This window comes from Zonotrichia albicollis, chromosome 16, assembly GCF_047830755.1.
Source record: "Zonotrichia albicollis isolate bZonAlb1 chromosome 16, bZonAlb1.hap1, whole genome shotgun sequence".
NCBI classification, from domain to species: Eukaryota; Metazoa; Chordata; class Aves; order Passeriformes; family Passerellidae; genus Zonotrichia; species Zonotrichia albicollis.
Window position 1 is genome coordinate 7,795,740 of NC_133834.1, and position 23,141 is coordinate 7,818,880.

A 23,141-nucleotide genomic window follows, 5' to 3' on the forward strand; every position below is an offset into this window, starting at 1 on the left:
TCCCGGCCAGCGCTGTGTCCTGCCCGTGTCACCTGAGCACGTCGGGCTGCGGCCATGCCCGGGTCCAGCTCCGGTCCGTGCCCGGCTGCACAGCGCGGGGTGCCGGGCTGCGGGGTGGCAGTGTGGGATGTGGTAGCGTGTGTTTGAGGGTGAGTGTGTGAGCGAGCCGTGTGTGTGTGTGTGTGTGTGTGTGTGTGTGTGTGTGTGTGTGACAGTGTGCAGTGTGTGTGTGAGCAGTGTGTGTGTTTGAGCAGTGTGTGTTTGAGCGGTCTGTGTGTGTGTGTAAGTGCGCGCCCGAGCCCTCACCGTGCCCGCTCCCCTGGGAGCCAGGCAGCTCCGCGCGGCCAGAGCGCCCCGGCGCTGTGGGGGGCTCTGTCCCTGTCCCGGGGTGCTCTGTCCCCGTCCCCGTGGTGCCCCTGCCAGCCGAGCCGAGCCGAGCCGTGCCCGAGCGGGGCGGGGCGGTGGGAGGGGGCTGGCCGCGGGGCCGTGGCGCGGAGGAGCGGCGGGCGCAGAGCGCGGCGGACACGGCTCCCCTCGCTCCGCTGGGCTCGGCGCACCGGGGCCGGGCGCTCCATGAGCCGCCGCGGGGCCGGTGCGCGCTGCGTTCGCTCCCCGCCGCGGAGCCGCCGCGCCGCCGGAGCCGGGATGTGACTTGCGGCGGGCTGGCGGACAGAGCTGCCCCGCCACCCTCGGCCGCAGCGGACAGCGGGTGAGCCGGCGGCGGGGCGGGCGGGGGGACAGCGGCCCCGGAGCGGCCCCAGGGGTATGGCCGGGCCAGGGCTGCGGGCCAGGGACGTAGCGGAGCCGCTCAGCCGGCTCTGCGCCCTGCGCTGCCCGCAGAATTAGCTCGGTGGCCGCCAGCAGACAACAGGCTGGATATAGGAATCCTGGGGGGATTAGATGGGATATAGGGCAGGACGGGGGGGCTCGGAGCAGGGGCTGCGCTGCAGGGAGCGGGGCGGAAGGCTGGCGAGGAGGGCAGCGGAGTTCGGAGAGGATGGGGAAGAGGAGCGGGGACAGGCGGGGGAGGAAGAGACGGGAAAAAGAAACCGAAGAGGGAAAAGAACGGAGGGACAAAAGAGCGGAGGCTGAAGCGGGATAGGTACCGTCCGGGAGGAGGAGGAGGCTGCGGGCGGATTAAGGCGAGCCCGGAGCGGGGGCAGCCGCGCACCGGCCGCACGGAGGGGCCGCCCGGCCTCGCACCGCGGGGTGGTTGCAGCCAAGCCCGGCACCTCATCGCGCTCCCAGCGGGGGCTGAGGGCAGGGAAGAGGCCGAGGGGGAAGAGCCTTTGTTGGCCCCCGGCCGGTGCTGGGGCTGGCAGCAGCTCCGGCTGGGTGCGGGTGCGCTGCAGTTTTCTCTCTAGTTAATAGAAGCCCTGCCTCTGTGTTACCTCTCCGCAAAGCCACGCAGAGAGAGGATTTAGCACTTATGTGAACCCTTTGTTTACACCTGCCCTTAATGTTTATCCCAAGGCTAACAGGATTTCCTGCGTGCTGAACCCAAACACCCAGCTTGGTGATCAGCGCTAGTACCGCGTTTAACGGGGATCCCCTCGCTGCTCACCAGCAGGGAATATCAGGGTTGAGGTGTTGTCTCGCTACATCAGGAGAAATCCGGTGACAGAAGCCATCTGCGAGAAGGCTGTGACATGAATAGAAACAGTCTGAGAATTAGCAAGGAAAACAAAAACGTTGATTACCGTAATTGATTGCTATCGCCTGTGAATTCAACACCAGGCGCTGTGGTCAGAAGTACCTAAGCACACGTGATACACTGATTCTGACCAAAGGGAATTCAGCTCCTAGAAAATTAGAAAGATACTTTCATAGTGTATTCAGCATCACAAAGTATTTCTAAATGAAAGCAATACTTTTTCTACACATCCTTTTAGGAGTGGGGGCTTGCTTTCTGTAACCGTGAGGCTGTAACAGAGCATGATGTGTCTGATGCAGGGGCTGTCAAAATCACTGCTGTATTTTTGCCTACAAAGCACAACTGCACTATTAATTATTATTCTGGAAATACACACGTCTCTTGAGTAGTCTGATCTCAACTTGGCTGTTGCTGCTCTGTTATCAGTCCTGGAGCTCATTCTTCAGTTCTGATCAAAAGCAGCTGGCAGAGATCCTGTGTTGTGATTAATTCCTCACTCACTCCCGTCTCTCCCCAACACTTCGTGGCGGGGGTGGAATTTCTTTTGCAGATTGCACAGTGAACCAGTCTTCTGCCTGTGTGCTTACTATCTGTGCTACTATTGCTTATATTTACTATATTGCTTTTCTTCTCTGCCATTGAATGCATCTCCCTGTATCAGCTGACTAACATATGAACTCCAGGTACAGGAGCAGATATGCATCTAACCATGAACAGCCTAACCTTAACTCTTTGCATGATTACACATTTATTCTGGATATATATTCTGTAGCAGCATACAGCTGTGTCTTTTTGTAATCCCTTTGCAAGCTTTGGTCAGAAGACTTTAACTACAGAAAGCCTCATTGATTTTTAACCGTGACAACTTTTTGATGACAACTGTGAGGTTTTCTCTTTCTGCTTAGTAGCTTGTAATTGTAGTTTGTACCCGCTGGGGCAGCTTTGTGTCTGCAATTCTGTAGTGACTCAATGCCAGATAATGTAATGAAGGGACCTCACTCTGTAGAAAACAGTGGAGTTATTACAGCTGTCATTGAGAGCAGATTTTGAGCCAGAAATTGAGTACTGGATTGAAATAGTAGCTGTCCTGCTAATTGTTCACTGCTTTTGACTAAAATGTGTAAAGCTTATTGATTAGAATATTGATTGTAAGTGTTCCTGATTGCTCTGGTTTCAAGTACGTTGCCTTAATGCCTTTACCAAAATAAAATTTTGGAGAGGAATATGGGGGGGAAAAAAATCTCAAGTTGCTTTTGCTCGCTGTGAACATTGATTGCAGTATGCAGGGGATGCAGCAGTGCCACTGGCTGTACCTGTGCTGGAATGTCTCCGTGCACTCCTGTGTTACTCGAGTTCTCTGGCAGCAGCAGGGAAGTGCCAGCCGAATAGAGCACCATTGTTACTACTGTGAGGTTGCATAACTCTAGTGAGAGCTAATCTAGACATAAAGATGTAAAAATACTCTTCCTCTACAGTTACTGATTTAAGTAAGAACCAGCAGAATGTGCAGTAAAATTTTACTATAAAATCTCAAGAGGCTCAGGACTCTGCCATGCTACCCACTGCAGGCTTGAGGGAGATGCTGTTTTAATAAAACCCCCGTAATTATGTATTTCTGGTTTTTGCAAAAACAACTTTTCTGGAAAAAAACCCAATAACTTCACAGTTTTCCCTTAAAATGATTGAATCTGTAGTTTTAGCTAAAATTGTGGTATTCACTTGCCAAACTTGTGTGTTGCAATTCAGTGTTTCCCCTTGTTTTTGTAACTGTCTGTGTTCAGTATCAGCACTAGAAAGGATTTTTTTTGGCTGGTAATGTCTCAGGGGGTGGATTATTAATACTGCCTGCCCAGTTAGGCAGAAACTGATAGTAAACAGGTTAGAAACAAACTGCTTTGTTGATAGCAGTTAGGAGGAAAAGATTCCTCCTTTGGAGACTTCAAGCTCTGCTTTCCAGCTTTGCTCTGGGCAGGATCTGGTGTTTAGTGAGACTCACTGACATTGGGTAGGGAATTATTTCACACCAGGAATAGCTGTCAGCAGTCCTAGAGATTTTCTTGGTCAGTACTGTGGCTGTCTGGGACCTTTCTGAGGACCACTGATGATGTCCTATCAGCTTTCTCAAAAGCACAAAGTAACTTGGGAAAATTCCCCTTGAGTTGAACACCTCTGTATTTCAGAATACGTATTTTGAATTCTGAGTATATTTTGTCACAGCTTAATTTCCCCTTTCCAAAACTAACCACTTCTTCATGGAGGGGGAAATAGTCAGATTCATTAACCCTCCCTTCCCCCTCCCAAACACTTCCAAATAGGAAGAGGAAACAAATGATGGCCTGACAATATGACTGCTTACCCATGCAGCACAATCTCCATGGAAACAGACTGTCCTAGAATAGCTCAATCACATGAGGGTTACATGACATGAATAAAGTAACCAGAAAACTGGAAAATATCTTAGAACTGGGGATACTTGCACTTAATTAATTACCCCCCAGGTCTTTGGAGAGTAGCTAATAAACAAAGCTAGTATTGAAAACAATTTAGTCCATGCTTACTATAATTTGTAAGTGATGGGATAGTGGAAAATCAACATGACCCTCACTTTTAGGGCTGTTTATTGTTTCTACTTTGGGTGACTTTTAGAATGATTTTTGAATCATTTCCCACATGACCTCCTACTTGTTGAAATGGTACCACTGGTTGGGAGCATTGTCTTAGTAAATCCCAGTGGATTTCCCCTTTTGTGGCAGCAGGCACTGACCATTTCACACTTTTTAGGATGTTTCAAACATGCTAAAGAGGAAATTCACTAGTTGCAGTAGGAATTGACTGTGCATAAAAGGAATTGGAGAACTATCTTTGGAATGTTTTCTTCTAGTTAATTATGTACTCAAAGGGCAAGGAGATTTATTGAGCATATATTCAATACAAAAATGAATATATTTCACTGATGATTAGTTTTCTGTCTGTAAAGTTGGTGTTTTTAACGTGGGTGTTGCAACAGAGTCATTGAAGAACCTGTTACACAAATCAGATATAAACAAGTGTATATTCTACCAATCTAGCATGAAGTATATTACAGAGAGGTAGAAAAAACAAATCACTTGTCCTTAGCAGGTCATTGCATCGTTAGAACATTGCAGCCCTTCCAAAGGGCTTTCCAAAGTGCAAAGATTAATATCTGTGGGCTGGCAGAGATTGCCCATTACCCATTTCCTGTTTGTCCAAGCCCACATCTCATTATTTGTCACTTCTGAGATGAAGGTTTGCAATAAGATGTTTTGTACCCTGTGAGTGAAGCCCATGGAGTCATCACAGGTTTATATTGGCATGTTTGCTGTCATGGTGCCCCTGATGGCAAACATCATAAACCTCATCATCTGTCTCCTGATGGAGGCTGGAAATGGCCATTGGTCCTGACACAGGGAAACACTGGTTTGAAGATTCAGATCCTCAGGATTTAACTTTGGTCATTACAGGACTGTAAAGCACCAGAACATCCACAGTTCTCAGCTCTAAGAGACACAGCACAGTTTCAGTCTATGTAAATAGTTCTTGTGTTGGTTATGACTGATTGTGCTCAGTGCAACACTGCACCACTGCTTTACATAATTTTCAACTCTCACTAAAGTTTCCAAAGTTTTCATTAAAGCAGTTTTAATCTCTTTGGTCAGGTAACCATTTAGGGCTGTTGTATGGCTTACAGAAGAGCTCCTGATAGTTCCTCTGCTTTTCACTTTGCACCCTAAACATTGACTAACATTGACTGACTTCACTGCCTGCATATGGGTGCTTTTCTTCCTCGTGCTCATACAGTACCAGTGGGAGTCTGAAACATCCCTCACATCAGTGAGGAAAATCCTGCTGGAACCTGCAGCTCTGACTGCTGCTGAAGGTTAACAGAGTCAGGTTTCACATCTGCTCCTCACAGGGTTTGCTGCAGACTGCCCTTACAGGGCTGTGCCCAGGCAGACTGGGAGTTAAAGGTTACATTTTTTAACAATCTGCTTTGCTTAATAAAAGCAAACACCATATTTTTAAAGCACCTAACCCATGTTCTTCCAAAAACTTCAAGTTGGGATTTGTCTAGGTTTTTGGTCCTGGTGGTCAAGTGGAATGTGTTGTGTTCCTGGAGTGTTTACCATTGTCCACTCTCTGGATCCAGGAAAGAGATGCTCTGGGTTTTGTTATTTGTTCCCTTTGAATGGCTTTGGACTGGCTAAGAAGCACAATGAGGCATTCATTTTTGATTAGTTGATTGATGACACTGCATGTGTGCACCATTGTCACAGAATATGGGATTTTTCTAGACTGCCATTCCCATTTCCAAATGCAATCTAATACCTGGGCTTTGGAAGAGGATGAAAGAAATGAATATGATAACTGCCTATTGAATGAGCATGAAAACAAGATATTTCTTTTTTTAAGAATGTACAGTGTTTATTATCCTTGGATTGTTTTATCCTTTAAAAAGTAATAATTTAAAAAGTGGTTTTGAGTCTGCCTTTGTTCCAGTAAAAGGAGCAAGGCTGTGGGACAACCTAATTGTGATATTGCTTACACCTGCATCAGGCCCAGTGCAACTTAAACATGCTTTAAACACCTTGATTTGACGGGGGTATTACCTTTAAACAGGTAGTAAGTGTCCAAGTTTGCAGATAATGTAATATTTGCAACAGGATACATGATTTTTTCTGGCTGTGTTGTAGGCCATTTGCCAGGTCAGAGTTTGGAAATGTTGTTTTCAATCTGTGCAAACAGAGCAATGAGTCATTTTGCATTCTGAGTACAACAGGCAAGAGCAGCTTTTGGGAGGGCAGTGAAGGGGGCAGGGGGAGGCTGTGCCAGCTGCAGATCCAGTGCACAAACTGTAAACATTGGGCTACTGAACAAGCTGGGCTTCAGTGGCTGTGAAACCTCCAAACTCAGCTCTAGCTAAACAAATGCTTTGTTGTCTCAGACAGAAAAATGAAAACCTACCCAGCCATTGGTTTCTTGCTGCTGTTGGTGATCAGCTATGGCTCCTCAGAGAACTCCAGCACGCCGCGGGGCTGCGGGCTGGACCTCCTGCCCCAGTACGTGTACCTGTGTGACCTGGACGCCATCTGGGGCATCGTGCTGGAGGCCGTGGCGGGGGCAGGTGTGCTCACCACGCTGCTGCTGATGCTGATCCTGCTGGTGAGGCTGCCCTTCATCAAGGACAAAGAGAAGAAGAGCCCCCTGGGAATGCACTTCCTCTTTCTCTTCGGGACTCTGGGACTGTTTGGGCTGACGTTCGCGTTCATCATCCAGGAAGATGAGATGGTGTGCTCCACCCGAAGGTTTCTCTGGGGAGTTATCTTTGCTTTGTGCTTCTCCTGCTTGCTCGCCCAGGCCTGGAGGCTCCGCAGGCTCGTTCGCCACGGCAAGAGCCCGTCGGGGTGGCACCTGGCCGGGGTGGCCACGTGCCTGATGCTGGTGCAGGTCATCATCGCGACCGAGTGGCTGGTCCTGACCGTGGTCAGGGAGAACAAGCTGGCCTGCAGCTATGAGCCCATGGATTTTGTGATGGCCTCCATTTATGTCATGTTCCTGATGGTATTTACCCTGGGATTCTCCTTTTTCACTCTCTGTGGGAAGTTTAAGAAATGGAAGAAAAACGGAGTTTGCCTCATTATAACACTTTTCTTTTCCATTCTGATCTGGGTGGCCTGGATGACTATGTACCTGTTCGGGAACGCTGAGCTCCAGAGAAGGGACAAATGGAGTGATCCCACTCTGGCTATTGCACTGGTGTCCAGTGGCTGGGTGTTTGTTATTTTTCATGCCATCCCAGAGGTCCACTGTACCATCCTTCCATCACAGCAGGAAAACACACCCAATTATTTTGATACTTCACAGCCAAGGATGCGTGAAACCGCTTTTGAGGAAGATATTCAGCTTCCTAGGAGCTACATGGAAAATAAAGCCTTTTCAATGGATGAACATAATGCAGGTAAAAATTGCCTATAAAGGACTATATTTTTTTGTAGTGTCAAGACAACTCTCTGTATGAGACATTTTTCAGGTGTTGAAAATGAAGGTCATGATAAACACAATAATTTTCACACTACACCTTGTTCCCTTTTACAGTTTTCACTAAGATATCATCTAGTGAGAGAGAAAAATAAGTACAGAAAATACATAATAAAAATTATTTTCTGCAGGTTGATCTTTCTTTGAAAAACTGAACAATTTCAAATGCAAAGGCAACACCAAAAGAATTAAAAAATCATTGTGGAAAAAATAACCTTTAAATAATTTAAATTACATTTTTTGTAATTAGCAGTTATTAATATTTAATACAAAATATTTTCCCAAAACCTCAGAAATAAATGAAGTGATCTATGTTACAAATTGCTCAACCACTTGAGCAACAAAATAATTGTTATTAATTATCTTTCCATTAAAATGGATTTAGTGCCACTTTGTGTCCCTGTGGGGAGAAGAAATGCCAAGTGGCTTACAGACAGTTCAAAGACAGCCTTTGTTCTGAAGGCTTGAACATCTGAGCTTTCACAGAGGTTTTGAGGTAATTTGCCTTTCTTGTTGCAGAACAATGTCTGATCACACATCATTAAAATTTGCAGTGAAAATTTTTTTGACTGATTGCTGGAAAGGACCAGCAACAACTGGGTGTTCAGAGATCCAAAGCCTTGCTGGAGGTTCAAGCCATGTCAGAAATGCCAGGGATGCCTGTGACCAGCAGTGGGAAGCAGGAGCCCCGTGGTGTTCTTAGGGAGTTGTGCTCTGGTGCTGCCCCACACCTGGATAAAGGATTTTGTTACAAGTCACACTGATTGTTTTCACTGTATTTGAGAAGAATACTGGCCTGGTAGCCCAGGCAGGAGTTGCAGCCCCTGAAAGGAGGCTTAGGGCACATGGTCCAGGCACTTCACCTTCCTATTCACCTTTATGTGTCTTTGATTTCCTCTGGGTTTGATGTTTCCCTGGGCACTGACCAGACTTGGAGGAAGACAGCACTTTTGTTTGGCACAGTGTTGGGTCAGGAAGGCATTTTTCCCTCTAAGTTTTTTAGCAGAAACTTTAAAGGTCTCCTTCTAGTAGGGAAGTTTGTTCTGTCAGTAGATACCATAGGGGCAGTGGTAAAACAAAAAAAAATCACAATAAAAGAATGGTTGTTATTACTAATGTTCCAAAGCAAGAGACAGTTGCACTGTGGACTGTTAAAACCACTCTTTTACTTTTTTTTTTTTTTTTTTTTAGTGTGGTTGTTTGTTTTTACTGTCCTCCATCCCTCATTAAATTAATTTCATAGTAAAGTAACTGCAATGGCTTCAGTGAAGCTATTTCTAGCTAAGGCAGATCTAAGAACAAAATTGGATCTTTCACTCTGTATCACTCCCATTCATGGGTGCATTTTTAAAAAAGAACTGGAAGCTCCTTTTTGATCTAATCATTCAGTAATTAAGTTTTTTTGTGAAATGGATAGATGTATGATAGCTACAAAATCATTATACTGTCTATTATAGTGCAATTTATGTTCTGTTTTAATCTATCTGAATGACAGTACAATACAAAATAGATTTTCTTATCTGATGCCCTTGTTAATGTACACCATAATAAATGCCTGTCATTCCTATTCCCATGGCATACAAGAATTTTTAATAGATCAAAACAGATTAAATCTTCCTTTGCAGCAGTTCTTTAGGGACTGGCTTGGGACAGCAGGGTTTGGAGACAAAACTTAGTAGCATGGTAGAGACTTTAAGTAAATACTTTAATAATAAAGCAATAATAACCAAGGTACTGAGTCAGATCTCTGTGCTGGGGTTGTCAGTGCAAAGCACCTGGAGTCTGTGAGCAATTGGCTCTGCAGGGGTGACGAGAATGTTCTGTCCTTTCATCCATTTGATCAGACTCAGTTTGAGAATTCATCATCAAGAGTTCAGAAATTACTGGAAGGGTACTTTCTTCAACTACTTCATCCTTAAGAATGATGTTTCAGAATAGAAGATGTACTAGTTGTAAAGTTTGGAAGACATCATAAGCAGAAAACAGTTCCCTGACTATAATACTTGTTTCAGTAAATAGTTAGCTTTAAGTAGAAAACATGCCTGGACAAACAAATTTTCCATTAATTCTTGTTATTTCCACTAATATTTGTATAAAACAATTTTATAATTTTGCTCTTTTTTAAGATTTTAAGCAGCATTTTAACAATCTGAACAGTGTTTAGGTTCAAACAAGCATATATCCTCCTTGATTCCTTCTTTCTTAGCAAAAAATTACCTTCAAGTTACGCATTGCAACAAGAGCTGCTCTATGCCAGGAACATTAAGCATTAATAAAGCAAACCTATTTTAAAGTCACTAACTTAAACATCATTTAAACAGCATACTAATCTGGGATTTTAGTATTTATATGATAGGTTGAAATATCTCTTTAGAAGAGTTATTTTCGTAGGTGTGCTTTCTAAACTTTAATAAAAGTATTTAGAAGGCCCGGACAAAGAGCAGTTGACTGAGTTCTCAGAGCTCTCTGGAAGTGCAGTGCACACTGGTAGGGCAGCCTCTGTAGGCAGAGAGAATTTGCCTTAAACAAGACAAATCTGGATGTGAAATGTAGAATGCAACAGCTGTCAGGAAACCCAAGCCCAAGCAGCTCTGGTATCATTAAATTTCATTTAATAACTTCTAGTACTACCACTCACAGTCACAGCCAATAGCTAAAAGCAAAGTGAACAAAATTTCAAATGTGTTACAAAGAGGCTTTGACAAATATCAAATATCCTCAGTACTGCTGGTTTTTTACCTATACATGCCCTATGCAAGTGGATTTATTTAATAGTAACACAAAAAGTACAAGGAAAAATGTTAAAACTAGTGTAAGAAAAAAAAATCCAAAATAAGTATTTTGTCTACAACCTTTGTCATAGATTCTCACATCAAAAAAACTGAAGCTGTTTGCAGCAACAGGGAAAGACAATTTAGCAATATGAAATTGAATTTACTGGCTCTTTAAGATAGCTTTGAAATGACTGTGTATATTTTGTGTAAATATTCTGTATAAATATTTTCATGATGGTGTGCATAATAAAGATTTTTGTGTCTGTGTATAATAGCAAATACCAGTGCAATCATGTGTGTTTATCACACAAGAAGTAGTCAAATAGCAAAAAAAAGGTTACTGACCTTGAGATGGTTAAATATCTAATAGAAAATACTTCATTCCAGTTTAGGCATTTTCATAATTTTTTCTCCCAGTGTTCTGCAAAAATAGAGCAAGTGAGGGTCTATATGTATCTGAAGTCAACAGCTGAGCATTTGCAGGGTGGAATTTCTAAATTTCCATGCTAAATCAGTACTGTTCTTCATCTTGGTGCACAACTCCCGAGAGAGGAGTAGCAGGGGATAGAGGACAGCATATGGCTGGAGGATCCATTTAAATCTTCTACACCGAGCAACTACATTGGAGATAAATCCTGGCTTCATTAAAGTCTGGGCTGGAATTCTCATGAACTTCAGCTCATTCATGATTTCAGCCAGAGACTGTAGAATTGTAATTTGAATTAAATTTAAGAGAAGTTCTTGCCCTAGGTGCCTGAACTGGGCATGTTTCTGTTTAGCAGCTGACAGATGAGTTTTGCCTGTTGTGTGATAAATGAGCTCTGTTCCCTGGCCACGTCTGAGTGCACTGAAGTCATCATTTACCCTCAAAATTAAAGAGGGAGTTTGTATGTGCCAATCCCCAGCCTGCTTTAGAGAGAGCAGCATATCCCTCATTATGCATATCTCACTCAGAATTTACATCTTGAACCCAAACTTGCACTAAAATTAATGGGGAGACTGTTTTATTCCTGGTATAAACATCCAAAAGGACACTCAGTATCTTGTCTGGCTTCAGTGATTTGCCATGTTTAAGCTATTCAAAAGCAATATTTACTCCATCTTTCTAGTTTCTCAGAGTAAATATAATCTGAAACATCTGGAAAATCCTTATTTGCTAGTCATGCTGAAGTAATGCTCAGGGGGTTGTGAGCATTGCTTACTGGCTTGAGCAAGGCTTTGGATCCCTGTCCACTGAGTTTGATAGAAAGCAAAATGTAACTTAACCCCACAGTGTCCACACCAACACAGGGAGCACTTTGCAAAACACATTGTGCAAGATACATCACAGGTTTGGTGACTAAAGACACTGAGCTCCCACTGAAATGAGATTAAGCAAGCTGCAAAAATTTGGTTCTTTTTTCCCCCTCCCTAGCAAACAATTAATTTAAATCCGATTCTTCTGAGATTTGTTCCCAACATGTAAGGGAAACAGCTGTTCAAAAGCAACATGGAAGTTAAAATCAGTGGCAAAGTTCCCAATAACCAAACTGGAAGGAAGAGGCTCTGTGACTGCACAGCTTTAATTGTGTTTAAGAGTGTGATGTCTCTTTTCCAGCGCTGAGGACGGCAGGATTTCGGAACGGCAGCTTGGGCAGCCGGCCCAGTGCTCCTTTTAGAAGCAATGTTTATCAGCCAACTGAGATGGCAGTTGTGCTAAATGGTGGGACTGTAAGTATCAAAATGTGATGATTTAAGAAATCTTTGAAATGCAGTGATATATACAACCATTACTAATTGAAAAACCTGCTTTAGCTTATTCCCAGCAGGGGGGAAGCTATAAATGAAAATTTAAGGCAGCAAGTATGCATGTAATGCTTCCCTTCCCTCTAGAACATATGTAGCTAACAAGTATTTTGCATTTGTTTACTTGGCTATTCACATTTTGCAGTGCAGCTTCAGTGAACCAAGTTTTTTTGTAAGACAACATATTCAATGGCCCTTTCAAATTAAATTTGTGTTAAGGTATTTAACATAACTATTAAGTGACACCATTTCTAATCTGATTTTTTTCAAGATGGTGTGAGTCACACAGATGTTTTCAGGCAGTATGTTACTTTAAATAATTGTTGCAGATAATGGTTGTCTCACATATATTCCATTTACTTGAAAAATACATGTAATTCTTTGTAACTTACAGATTTGTACATATTTTGAAAAGAGGTTCATAAAAGAGGAATATAGAATATTTTCATGTTAATAGCTTCAATTTTTCTTCCTTGTAGAATGGTTTGGCATATCTTTGATAGACCTGTATTTTTGCAGCCTGGTTGTTGTAAGATTGGTTTAGTGATGCCAAACGGACTTTACAAATGTTTTTCCCATTATGTTTAATTTTCACTTTAGACATTTCATATAGCAGGCATACTGTTGAAAAAGAAAAATTTTCATTCCCACATTTTTCATGCATATCTACATGCTTCTTAAAAATCTACTCATGAGCCAGTTTGTACTCATGTGAGTTGGGTTTTCTTTCTTTTGAATCATGAGCTGATTCCATAACTCAACCTCTACATTTAAAACCAGTTTAAAATGAACTGATTGCAGGTCTGGTTTTGTTTTTAAGTAAGTAAAGTTTTGGCTGATTTTAGTGGACAAGAGGGATTAGGTACAAGAATTCTCCTCCGTGGGTAAGACTGTGTGAAACATGTCAACTTGAGTAAAATGAAAAGACTTGGCTTTGCTGTCAGTCATGGATTGCATCCTTCTGATGTTTTAATTAATCTCTGCCTGTTTTCTGATACCAGAATGTGCAGCTCAGGGAGAAGGCAGTTAAAGAATTAGAAGCTTGAGAATTTGGGGTTTTTTTGTTTGGCTGTATTCGTGTCGGATACAAAGCTCACGTGTATATATAGTCGTGGTTTTACAGAGAGATAAATGCACGGTTTGGGTGGAAGATGAGTTTCTTTGTATCACTTTGCTCTAGAAAGTATCACTTTGCCATCTGGAAAGCTGTCCTGTATGTGTAGTGTGATAAACACTGATTTTTGAACAGTCTAGATCTCTCAGTTATGGGTTTATTATCCTTATTTCCAGATACCAACTGCTCCGCCAAGTTACACTGGACGACATCTCTGGTGAAAGGCTGTAGGCTGTAGAGAATAAGAATCCTTGTTGCAGATGTTGTTCCCTGGCAGTGTGTCTTTGAGGGAAGGAATCCATAACAGTACCAGAACAAAGCAACAAAACATCCAGGATCTTTCTAAATCCTGCAGAGGATTTTGCCTAAATGTGAACACCACTGAATGGAGAATTGCAAAAGCAAAATTGTAAAACTGAAGCTGAATCTAATTTAAAACAGAAGTAGGCACACCTTAAATTGGCAGAGGAGATATTGTATCCTGAAGTGTAAGATATTCTCTTGTCTGTAACTTGTGTGCCAGGCAAGCCTGGTTTTGGTGCTTGCCAGTTGCTTGCAAAATCCCTTCCTCTCACCTAAACTTAATTCATGTTGCCACAAGAGATTGCCACTACAGTGCGAAAATACGCGGGATTTCTTTCCATTTTTCTCCTTTTCCTATCATGTCCAACGTCATGAGAAGTCCCCTGTTTGCTCCCTCCCTGGCTGTGCTGTACAGTCACGCAGCACCGTGTGTGGTCAGGCACGGTCCCTCGGTGGCACCTCGGTCCCTGTGGCTCTGCAGGCTGATGCTCTGCTCTGTCAGGAGCTCTGCTTTTCCAGGAGCTCTGCTGTTTAGAAGCCCTGCGCTTTCAGCAGCTCTGCTCTCTCAGGAGCTCTGCTGTTCATGAGCTCTGCTGTTCAGCAGCTCTGCTTTGTCAGGAGCTGCCCTGGAGGTGCAGCTCGGAGCTCTGTGCACATTCTGGAGGTGCAGCTCGGAGCTCTGTGCACGTTCTGGAGGTGCAGTTCGGAGCTCTGTGCCTGTTCTGGAGGCGCAGTTCGGAGCTCTGTGCCTGTTCTGGAGGCGCAGTTCGGAGCTCTGTGCCTGTTCTGGAGGTGCAGTTCGGAGCTCTGTGCGTGTTCCGTGCGCCTTGCGGAGCTGCCGGGGCAGAGAGAGAAGCGCGGTCCCGGCAGGGGCGGCTCTCCCCGGCCCGAGGGATGGATTTCGGTGACCCGCAGTGTCACGGGTGTGAGCAGAGCCCAGGCTCCGTCCCTGGCAGGGCTGTTCTGGCCAGGCTGGGCTGGCAGGGGCGCTGGGAGGGCAGGAAGGAGCCGGGCTGCGGGCGGTCAGAGCCCCGAGCCCCCGTTGTTGGTACGAGCGCTCTGCTCCCCTCGGCCGCAGCTGTTCGTGCATTTCAATGTGGTTGTGCATTTTAGTGCCTAGAGAGTAGAATCTCTGTGCTGGAGGTGGTTTGTTGTTGTTTTTGTTTTTATTTAAGGTGGTTTCTTCCCTAGTCGTCCCCTCCCCATGCAGTTTCTTGAGTTGATATAAGGCAGAGTTTTCAAGGCTTTTCATCTTTGTTTTCTCCAGGTTATTTAAACGGTTCCCATTGCCCATTTGTTGTGCCATGGTTTCTCATTATGTTCAAGCAATCATTCCTTTCTTTAACATTTAATACATATCGGACATTGAAAACATCACTCTATCCTCACTGTTTGGCCAATGTTAATCTTAGCTTTCCTCAATACTAAAAGCTAATTGTTTTTACTTGAAGGCATAGGAAACATATAACAATTAAACTTTGCATATGCTGTAATAAAAATATATATTTTCAAACTAAAAAATAAAAAGTACAAATAACTGAATAGCTTAGTAGCTTCACAGAGAGAAGTTACTTGCTGTATACTGCAGAAGAAAGACAAGCTTTTTATTTTTCAAGAGTCTTCCTGATTCCTCATGTACCTCCATTTCTACTGAATTAGAGCCTTGTCCTGCAGACCTGTACTCCCACGAGTAGCCCCATCGACACCAGTAGGTCTACACAAGGTACAGAGGCTGCAAGACCAGTCCCTAAGTGTTGCACACAGATATATGTGTATATATATATATATGGAAAAATATCTATTGCCATTCTTGCCATGATCATCTTATGGGGTTTTATTTCAAAGCCCTTCTCCTCCAGAAGCAATGTTTTTCTGTCATGCATGAGTGAAGGAGTATGTCAGCTCCCCCCTGCCCTCCCTCCTCGAGGCAAAGGAAGCATGTGCTTGTTGTAGGGATCCTTTATTTCATTTTGTATGTAACTAGATGGCCTTAGTAACCAAGTAGGGTAGGGGTGGATATTGCATGCTATCCAGTGACTTAGAAATACATTTTGCTTGTTATGAGCAGAGCTTTGATCAAATAAGATAATATTTAAGATAATGATAGCCACCCAGAAGACACATAATTTGGAACAATAAAAAAACTATTACCATCACTTGCCTGCAGAATTTTGCTTTTAAAAAAGTTAGGAAAAAAAATCCCTTATAAAACTCTTAGCATAAAAACATATAAGATGACCATGGCATAAATGGTAGGACAGGTTTCTTTTAAAGAGTTTATCATGCTACAACCAAGACTTATGAATTATAATACACATTTTACAGACCTTTGACAAAAACTATACAAGACATAGTTATCTTAAGAAACTTTCTTTTTCTTTTTCTAGATGTGACTGAATTGATAAATAGAGTTCCCAATCCTGCTTCTGATGAAGTTGTTTGGGATTTCAGGGCTTATGCAAAGATATGGCCAGATCTTACAAACTGCAATTCACATGATGAGTCTCACTGGCTTAGTCATGTGGATATTCACTGAATTAAAAATTAGCAGGATTGGGTTTCATGTGTGGTGGTGAATGTGTGGCAATAGATTTAGGAGGGTCTTTATTTTCCAACTTTTTACAATTAGTGATGAGCAACTTTTTTTTGTAAGTCACTAGTCTGTGATGTAAAATGCCCCAAAATAAAACTGTAATTGAAGAAAGGCACCTTTATGTTAACTTATATTTTTGTTACAGTATTTACTTTTGCCTTTTTTGAAAGTTTTCTAGAATGTAGAGCATCTGTGAACAACATGAATAAGTAACTAAGCACAAGCCTTTCGCAGTTCTCCTGATTATAATTAGCTTTTATACTATAAAAGCTACTATGTTGTCCCTTGATGGTTACATGCTCATGGTGTTTCCATGAAGAAAAAAGAAATCAAAAAGCATCTGACAAAAGCATCTATTAGCAAAACAAGATGTAAAATGACCAGCTTTGATCAATGGCAGGAAAAGAGTTCAAAGTCCTACAGATCCTGTCCAGCTTTCAGATGGGTTGAGGGTGTTTGATTTTGACACTTGCCAGAAAATATGTAGCATCTTCAGAAGAACACTCTCAATACATCCAGCTGCTTCTATAAACAAGGTACATGAAATACTTTAGAATGAGCTGTTTCTGCTTTTATTCTAAACACAGGCATCTTGCTTGGCTTTGTCTGAGCTCGATGCCTTGGGTCTAACCAAAGGCCATACAAAAGGGAGCATTGTAGCTTTTATAACAAAACAATTGGATTATTCTACCAACTTACAGGATTACAAAGCAGGTGCTTTTTATTAATTGATGAGAGCTAAAGCTCATTTTTGATAGATAATATATATTTATTAAATGTATTAACGTGTGTTTTATAACGTACCCTTTTTCCTGCTGATTGTTGCATACTGGTATCTTATTAAGTACATCTTTCAAGGGTTTTCAAGACAATCAATGTGTACCATGATGACTGTACATAAGTATACAAAACTACAAAGGTTGTAAAGCATGGGCAAATGTTTTATTTTCAAAATGCTGTTCTTAACGAGAATAAAGGCTTTACTATTTACTTACAATGGTTGTGTCCTCTTGGTTTTAAAATCCACACAGATTTTTTTTCCATTGCAGTGAGCACTGCTACAGAGAGAATTGCTCCTTGGTGCAGTTCATCAATGTTAAACTGAAGGAAAGGGCTCCTAAAGCACATTCCTCTACCTCTGGCCACATTCCCACACTTACCCTGGGCTCTGGCACCTATCAAACCCAGGAGCCAGACAAGGAGCTCAGCAGCCAAACTCTTAACACAAAAGGGATGCTTTTTTCCCTTGTTGGCTCAGCAGTTTCCTGTTCTGATTCAATTGCTTGTGAAAAGGAGAGGACAGAAGAATTCAGCTGCGTTTGAAAAGTGCAGAATGAGAGTTTTTCTTCAAATGGTTTGATTTTCCAGAGCTGGTGTAAGAACCATCATCACCAACCAGGAGCACACCCAAGGGGTGGGTACTGGTGTAAGAGTGAAGACAAAGTCTGTGCAAGTGAAGGAAGAAATCCATGTAGACCCACAGCAAGTGGTTTTATTAGGTGTTCAGTCAAAACAACTACACCTTTGGCTTACATGGAATTATTTGTAGTTCTGCTACTATCTTCTCTAATTGTGAAATTATAAAGGCATAAACAGGACTGTGCTTGACAGGGCTAAGTTAAAAAAAATAATCAGGGTTCCTTAGCAAGGGGCCCAATCTGATTTTTACTGTGCTTGGACTTGATAAAAGTAAGTAGCCTGCATAAGATTGCTGAAAATGCTGACACTGGGATCTTAATTCTACACTTTCCCAGCACATGTGCTAAGTGGTAACAAAAGGGCCTTTGACTTTTCTCCCCTGCAGAAATGCAGAGCAACCCCAGCTCTCATTGCTCTCATTGGAATTGCAGGGGCACAGCATTTCTGCAAATTAGACCATTCTGAACAGAGCCTGGATTTGTGTAAATTGTCATAGCTCTGCAGGAGTCACAGAAGTCCAGTTTATGATAAATGAAGATTTAACACTTGCCTACATGTGGATAGAACCCCATTTAATTTCATCCAGAGTTTTGTTCCTGTCAGAAAAGGGTTTAAGTGAGCATTCAGGAACACAAGATAAATACAGATTCAACATTTTTGGCTAGATGTGCACCATTCCATCTGTTTTAACAGAATTGTGCTCACTTAGACCAAGACTGAATTTTGTCTTGGCCTGCTGGGTCCTTACATAACCTGCCTTTGATTTACAATACCCTACATGTAAAACTTTAATGCTAAAAGGGTTTCTAAATCAGTACCACAAAGTCCATGAGCTCTGTGCTTTGCAATTTTAGTGAGGAAACTAAAATTGAGATGATGAAGGATTTTGTGTACGTTAGTCCAGCTCTTCTGATTTGCTTCCCACTGCAACCATACAAAAAAAAAAAAAAAATTAACAGGCACAGAAACAGAAAAGAAACCATCCATACTTCCACAGCATATACTCTGTTGCTCAAAAAATAAATAAAAATTCCCTCCTGGACCCAAAATGTGTATTTCTTCTTTGCATGGCCTTTTTTTCATGGTTTGACACAGCTTCAGCACTCAGATACTTGCACACAGTTCTTTGTGCAGCTGTGGGAGTTGTGCATGTGTAGCTGAGGGCAGAGCTGTTTGCTAGTAAGATGTCACTGGATTAAAAAAAAGAATTGAAAGCAGCTCTTTGAGGTTTTTGCTTTGAAGAATTTTTCAATTAAAAGTCAGTGATGAAGTCATACAGTTCACCTAGCATATAAATATATTTTTGTCACTTAGGACAACAAGCAAGGTCAATAAAGAATAGTTTCTCTGTGTCTCAGTGGAAAGAAGAATGTTGTCCATGTGATTGCAAAGGGTCTGCCAAATGGGAAAACTCAGTCAAACAAAGAGCACAGGATTGCTGGCTGGAGTAAACAATTCTAAATGAACAAAAGCTCTACATAAAAGTAAAATGTCCCACCCCCTGGTGAAAGCTGTTTTCAAAGCTCTGTATTCTTTCAGAATGTTGTAATACAGATTAACCTAATGTTTTTCTTTTGCTGATACAACAGTCTGGTTCCTCATTCTACTTGTGTGATTTCAGCTATCTTACTCTGGTTTTGATACTTTAAAATTTTACAAACTGCCTTTCAACTTAAAAAAATCTGCTTTTCTATTTCCTACACTTCAGAAAATCTGTCTCTACAATACAACTTTTACATCAAGCAAGTTTGCTGGGAGATTTATATATAAAAGCTATTGTAGAGATAAAGAAAGCCAAATAAGCCAAAAAAAAATCCCCTTTTGAACACAGAGTTTCAGGAGAGCTGAGTTACCCTTCCAAGGCATGCAACTGAAAACCAGCAGAGAAAATCCTCTTGGTACATACCAGGAATGCTGGGCTGCAGCAGGCCCATGTGCTAATTTAAGGTGCTCAGTGTGCTCCCAACCTGGAGAATGTCAGCTCATAGAAAGCATCCAGGAAAAGGGGATGAGGAGGGACACAGCAATCCCTTAGAAACCCAAAATGAGACTGCAGCAGCAGGAAAAACCCTGTTTTACCATGGTCAAGGCAATACATGCCCAGTGCCTCCATGGCACAAGACCTTTCTGGATTTCAGGGCTTCTGTTTGTGCAGTTAAGGAGAAAAATTGAGAGTGGATTTAATATCCCATATGACTATGAATGTCCCGTATACAAAATAATTTCTATTGCATTGAATTTTAGCTAATATTCCTTGATGTGATGAGGCTGACATTTGCAAATATTTTAAAAAAATTGTAACATTCAGAGACCTCAGGGCTCACACACTTTCACATTAAAATGAGCAGGTGTTTTAGGTATCTACTAGCAGTGCTTTTAGTCAATAGTGTCCTTGTCTTATCATAACCTGTGTTACTTAAGCATAACAATTTCCAATCACATCACACCAAGCAGGAAGCACAGGCTGTCAGCATAAATCTGGATTTCAGGCAGTTATTGAAATAGTTTTTGACATATACTTGCTTCCTATGCAGATAGAAAAGTAAGATGTCCTCAGGATTCAGATAAGCTGGAAACATGGAGAAAGAAGCTGCCTGGCTAAATTTTTTTGCTAGAAATTTCCATTGGAGAAAGGTATTTTTCAGGCTGTGACACCTCAAACTGAACTAGCTCACTTAAAATATTTTGAAATGCCTAAGGAAGATGTTTAGAACAACTTACACCACCTGATAATATTTCAGACAACACAATGAACAGTGTAAATGTCAACATCAACAACCTGGCTTACAACTGCTCCATTCCTTATGCTGAATTTTAGCCATTTCAGTCCTACAAGTCCTGTCATTCTTTTAACAGAGTGAGAAACCTCTCAGAAAATTTATTTCAGTTTTCAATGCAGTTTTGAAAGTGTGAAAATCTAAGCCTGAGCAGCCCTGTTCCCATTCCATCCCTGCAGTCACCGTGCAGCTCCCCTCACTGTGGCAGTGCCAGCTCTGGTTCTGCTGCAGTGGAAAAACCTTTCCCTGTGCTCTGGGAGAGTTCCTGAGCTAGGGAAAGGCACAGGGACAGAACTGGGCAGAACAAAGTGCCCCAGGATGCCATTTACACGGCAGGGATTGCAACTGTGCACTGCTGCCAGTCTCAGGGCAATGCCAAGAAAAGTGTTCTCACAGAAAGCTGGATGCAGGAAAATTACAGGCACTTCAATCCCAAGATGTTTGTGTGACTGAATGTATGAAATTTATCTGCAGAGAATGCCTAATTTAAGGAGGCACAATATTAGAATTAAATAACAGAATCATGCTCAGTGGCAGCATGGTCAGTACTTTGAATGCTTTTAGAACATCAGCTCCTGTTTGAAGTCCTGAGGCACAGAGGAACTGAGGCCCTTAAGTGCTGTAACGGTGCAAGTTAAGAAACAATGAAATCTCACATCTCACTTCTTCTGGTACTGCTATTTCTACCTGAATAGGTCATATGGTTTCTCCTATCAGAACAGTTCAATTTTTTAGCACTATGTTTTAATCTCCTTACTGTATTACTCCTTACTCTTATTTTTTCAGAGTGAGAAAACCTGATTAAACTATGCTTTAGTCACATGGACATTCTATATCATAGGACACTACAGCCACCACTGCAATAATGAGCACCAGTGGGTGATAAATTTCTTTGGAGGTGAGCTGGGGGTGTTCTCGAGGAGCACAACTGTTATCTGCTATTTCTGACCTGCTACTCCTACTACAATAAAGTCATCTTCTACTTGTTCTGCCATGTTCCTTGGGAATGCAGCTCATTTGACAGAGTTTATCATGTCTGTGCTGCAATGCTGAGATGCAGATGATGGCTAAAGGAAACACTGGAATCTACCTGAGAAAGGAAAATTCAAAAATCTTCAAAACTTGGAGCTTTTGTCCTATTTATTTAATAAGTTCAAACATCCTTATCATCTTATTTGGATGGCAGACATCATTTTCCCTCATCTTAATGTACAGGACTGAAAAAACTTGGTTGTTTCAGCATAACAGTGAATAAACTATGACCTACTTTGTGCACTGCTGGATAACACAACTGGCTTGTGACAGTAGCTTAGGAAAGGTTTATGCTCCCACACTCTATAAAGAGTGCATTTCTTCTTCATAGAACTCTAAGAACTACATTTAGTAATTTAAACAGTTGAAAACAGTAATGAAAAATACTACAGACTCAGACTATAAGAAGATGAAAATCCATTAAAGAAAATCTATTGGAATAACTTATTAGCAGGGGCTTAGAGTAAAATATATATATAGAAAGGAGTTTCACCCTAGCCTCCCAATGAAATGCCAAAGAAGCCTGAACATGAAATTGGAGCCACCAGCAATCTTGCTGAAATAAGACCTGACTTTTAAAGAGAAAGTTTTTTTATAAAGTGTTTATAATTTTAGCCTCTTACTATTGGAAGTCTGTCTGTATACAATTATTAGTGAAATCTTTCAGTCCAGGAAATATTCAGTCACTAGTGATAGGGAAATAATCTGTTGAATACAGATATATTAATCAAACAAATTTTAAAATGGAAATTATTCCTACCCATAGACACTCCTCCAAGTCATGAATCTGAAATGGAACTGTTAGAGGATCACTCAGCAGAAGAGGCTTCTGCAAAATGGATTTTAAAAGTGGCAGGACAAACCTAATTCTCCAAATCAGGAGCAGAGTTTGTCAAATGACAAGCTTGCTTTCGTGAATGTAGAGGACAAAAAGTTTCAGGGCACTTTGTAATTTACTTATGATCAGATTAACAAAGCAAGAGCTGACACACAGGAGACTCCCAAACACCAACATTCAGAGATGCACATGGGAAATAAGAGCTGGAAGATCTCTAGCAGAATTTGTTTGTGCAGTGCACCATTGCTTTCTTCATATTTTGACAGGAAGACTCAGAATTCATTAGAATATATTTGAATGGCATTTTTGCAATTCAAGGTGTACAAAAAGAAGAGAAATATGGGGAGGTACAAGTATTAAGTAGTTGAACAACAGCTATGAACACCTGAGTTAGGAGAGAAATAACTACAGAGAATTAGATGTACTGGAGACTGTTATTTAGAAGTATCCAAGTGCCCTCCAAATCATTCAATGACCTGAGGTTTATGAAGAGACAGCCACAGAAACACAACAGTTGATGGAACACAACCCGGGACTGAGAAGAGAATCAAGAATGAAGGCAACCAGTGCATTTCCAGAGTATCTGATTAATGCAGGTTTTTTTCAATGTAAATACTCAAGATAGAAAAAGAGAATGATGAAAATACAAAGAGCTGACCAGAAATAGAAATGATCCCAGAGTGGCAGGCCCTCAGTTAAAAGGATTTGGGGATTTACAGGCAGAAACCAACACGGGCAGAATCCCAGAACTCCAGATTTGCTGGGCAGCTGCATGAAAACTGCATTTATCCCCAT

The 23,141-nt window shown here is 42.0% G+C and overlaps 2 protein-coding genes across 6 annotated transcripts in view; one reads left to right on the plus strand and one right to left on the minus strand.

Moving 5' to 3' along the window:
• The first annotated feature begins 464 nt into the window (after positions 1 to 464).
• GPRC5B (G protein-coupled receptor class C group 5 member B) lies at positions 465 to 17,277 on the plus strand. 4 transcript variants are annotated; one of them, XR_012582885.1, is made up of 5 exons: positions 466 to 709; positions 6,618 to 7,631; positions 12,083 to 12,195; positions 13,561 to 14,319; positions 14,384 to 17,277. XR_012582885.1 is itself a non-coding variant. In XM_005487701.4 (4 exons), the coding sequence occupies exons 2-4, from the start codon at positions 6,626 to 6,628 to the stop codon at positions 13,603 to 13,605; spliced, it is 1,164 nt and encodes a 387-aa protein (XP_005487758.1). In that variant the 5' UTR covers positions 465 to 709; positions 6,622 to 6,625; the 3' UTR covers positions 13,606 to 17,277. The 4 variants fall into 4 exon arrangements, 2 of the variants coding, with proteins under 2 accessions (XP_005487758.1, XP_005487757.1); XR_012582886.1 differs by having other exon boundaries at positions 14,448 to 17,277; XM_005487701.4 differs by having other exon boundaries at positions 465 to 709; positions 6,622 to 7,631; positions 13,561 to 17,277.
• The window catches only part of IQCK (IQ motif containing K), a 34,778-nt gene continuing 28,087 nt past the window's right edge, over positions 16,451 to 23,141 (minus strand). For both annotated transcript variants that reach the window (XM_026793858.2, XM_026793857.2), the window contains one exon: positions 16,451 to 18,623. In XM_026793858.2, coding sequence (XP_026649659.2) covers positions 18,595 to 18,623 — 29 coding nt within the window. In that variant the 3' untranslated portion in view covers positions 16,451 to 18,594. The remainder of the gene's footprint in view (positions 18,624 to 23,141) is intronic.

Coding starts and splice junctions, on each gene's coding strand:
- GPRC5B (XM_005487701.4), top strand. CDS start 6,626: ATGAAAACCTACCCAGCCATTGGTTTCTTGCTGCTGTTGGTGATCAGC. Junction 7,632..12,082: donor AATGGATGAACATAATGCAG/GTAAAAATTGCC, acceptor TCTCTTTTCCAG/CGCTGAGGACGGCAGGATTT. Junction 12,196..13,560: donor TTGTGCTAAATGGTGGGACT/GTAAGTATCAAA, acceptor CCTTATTTCCAG/ATACCAACTGCTCCGCCAAG.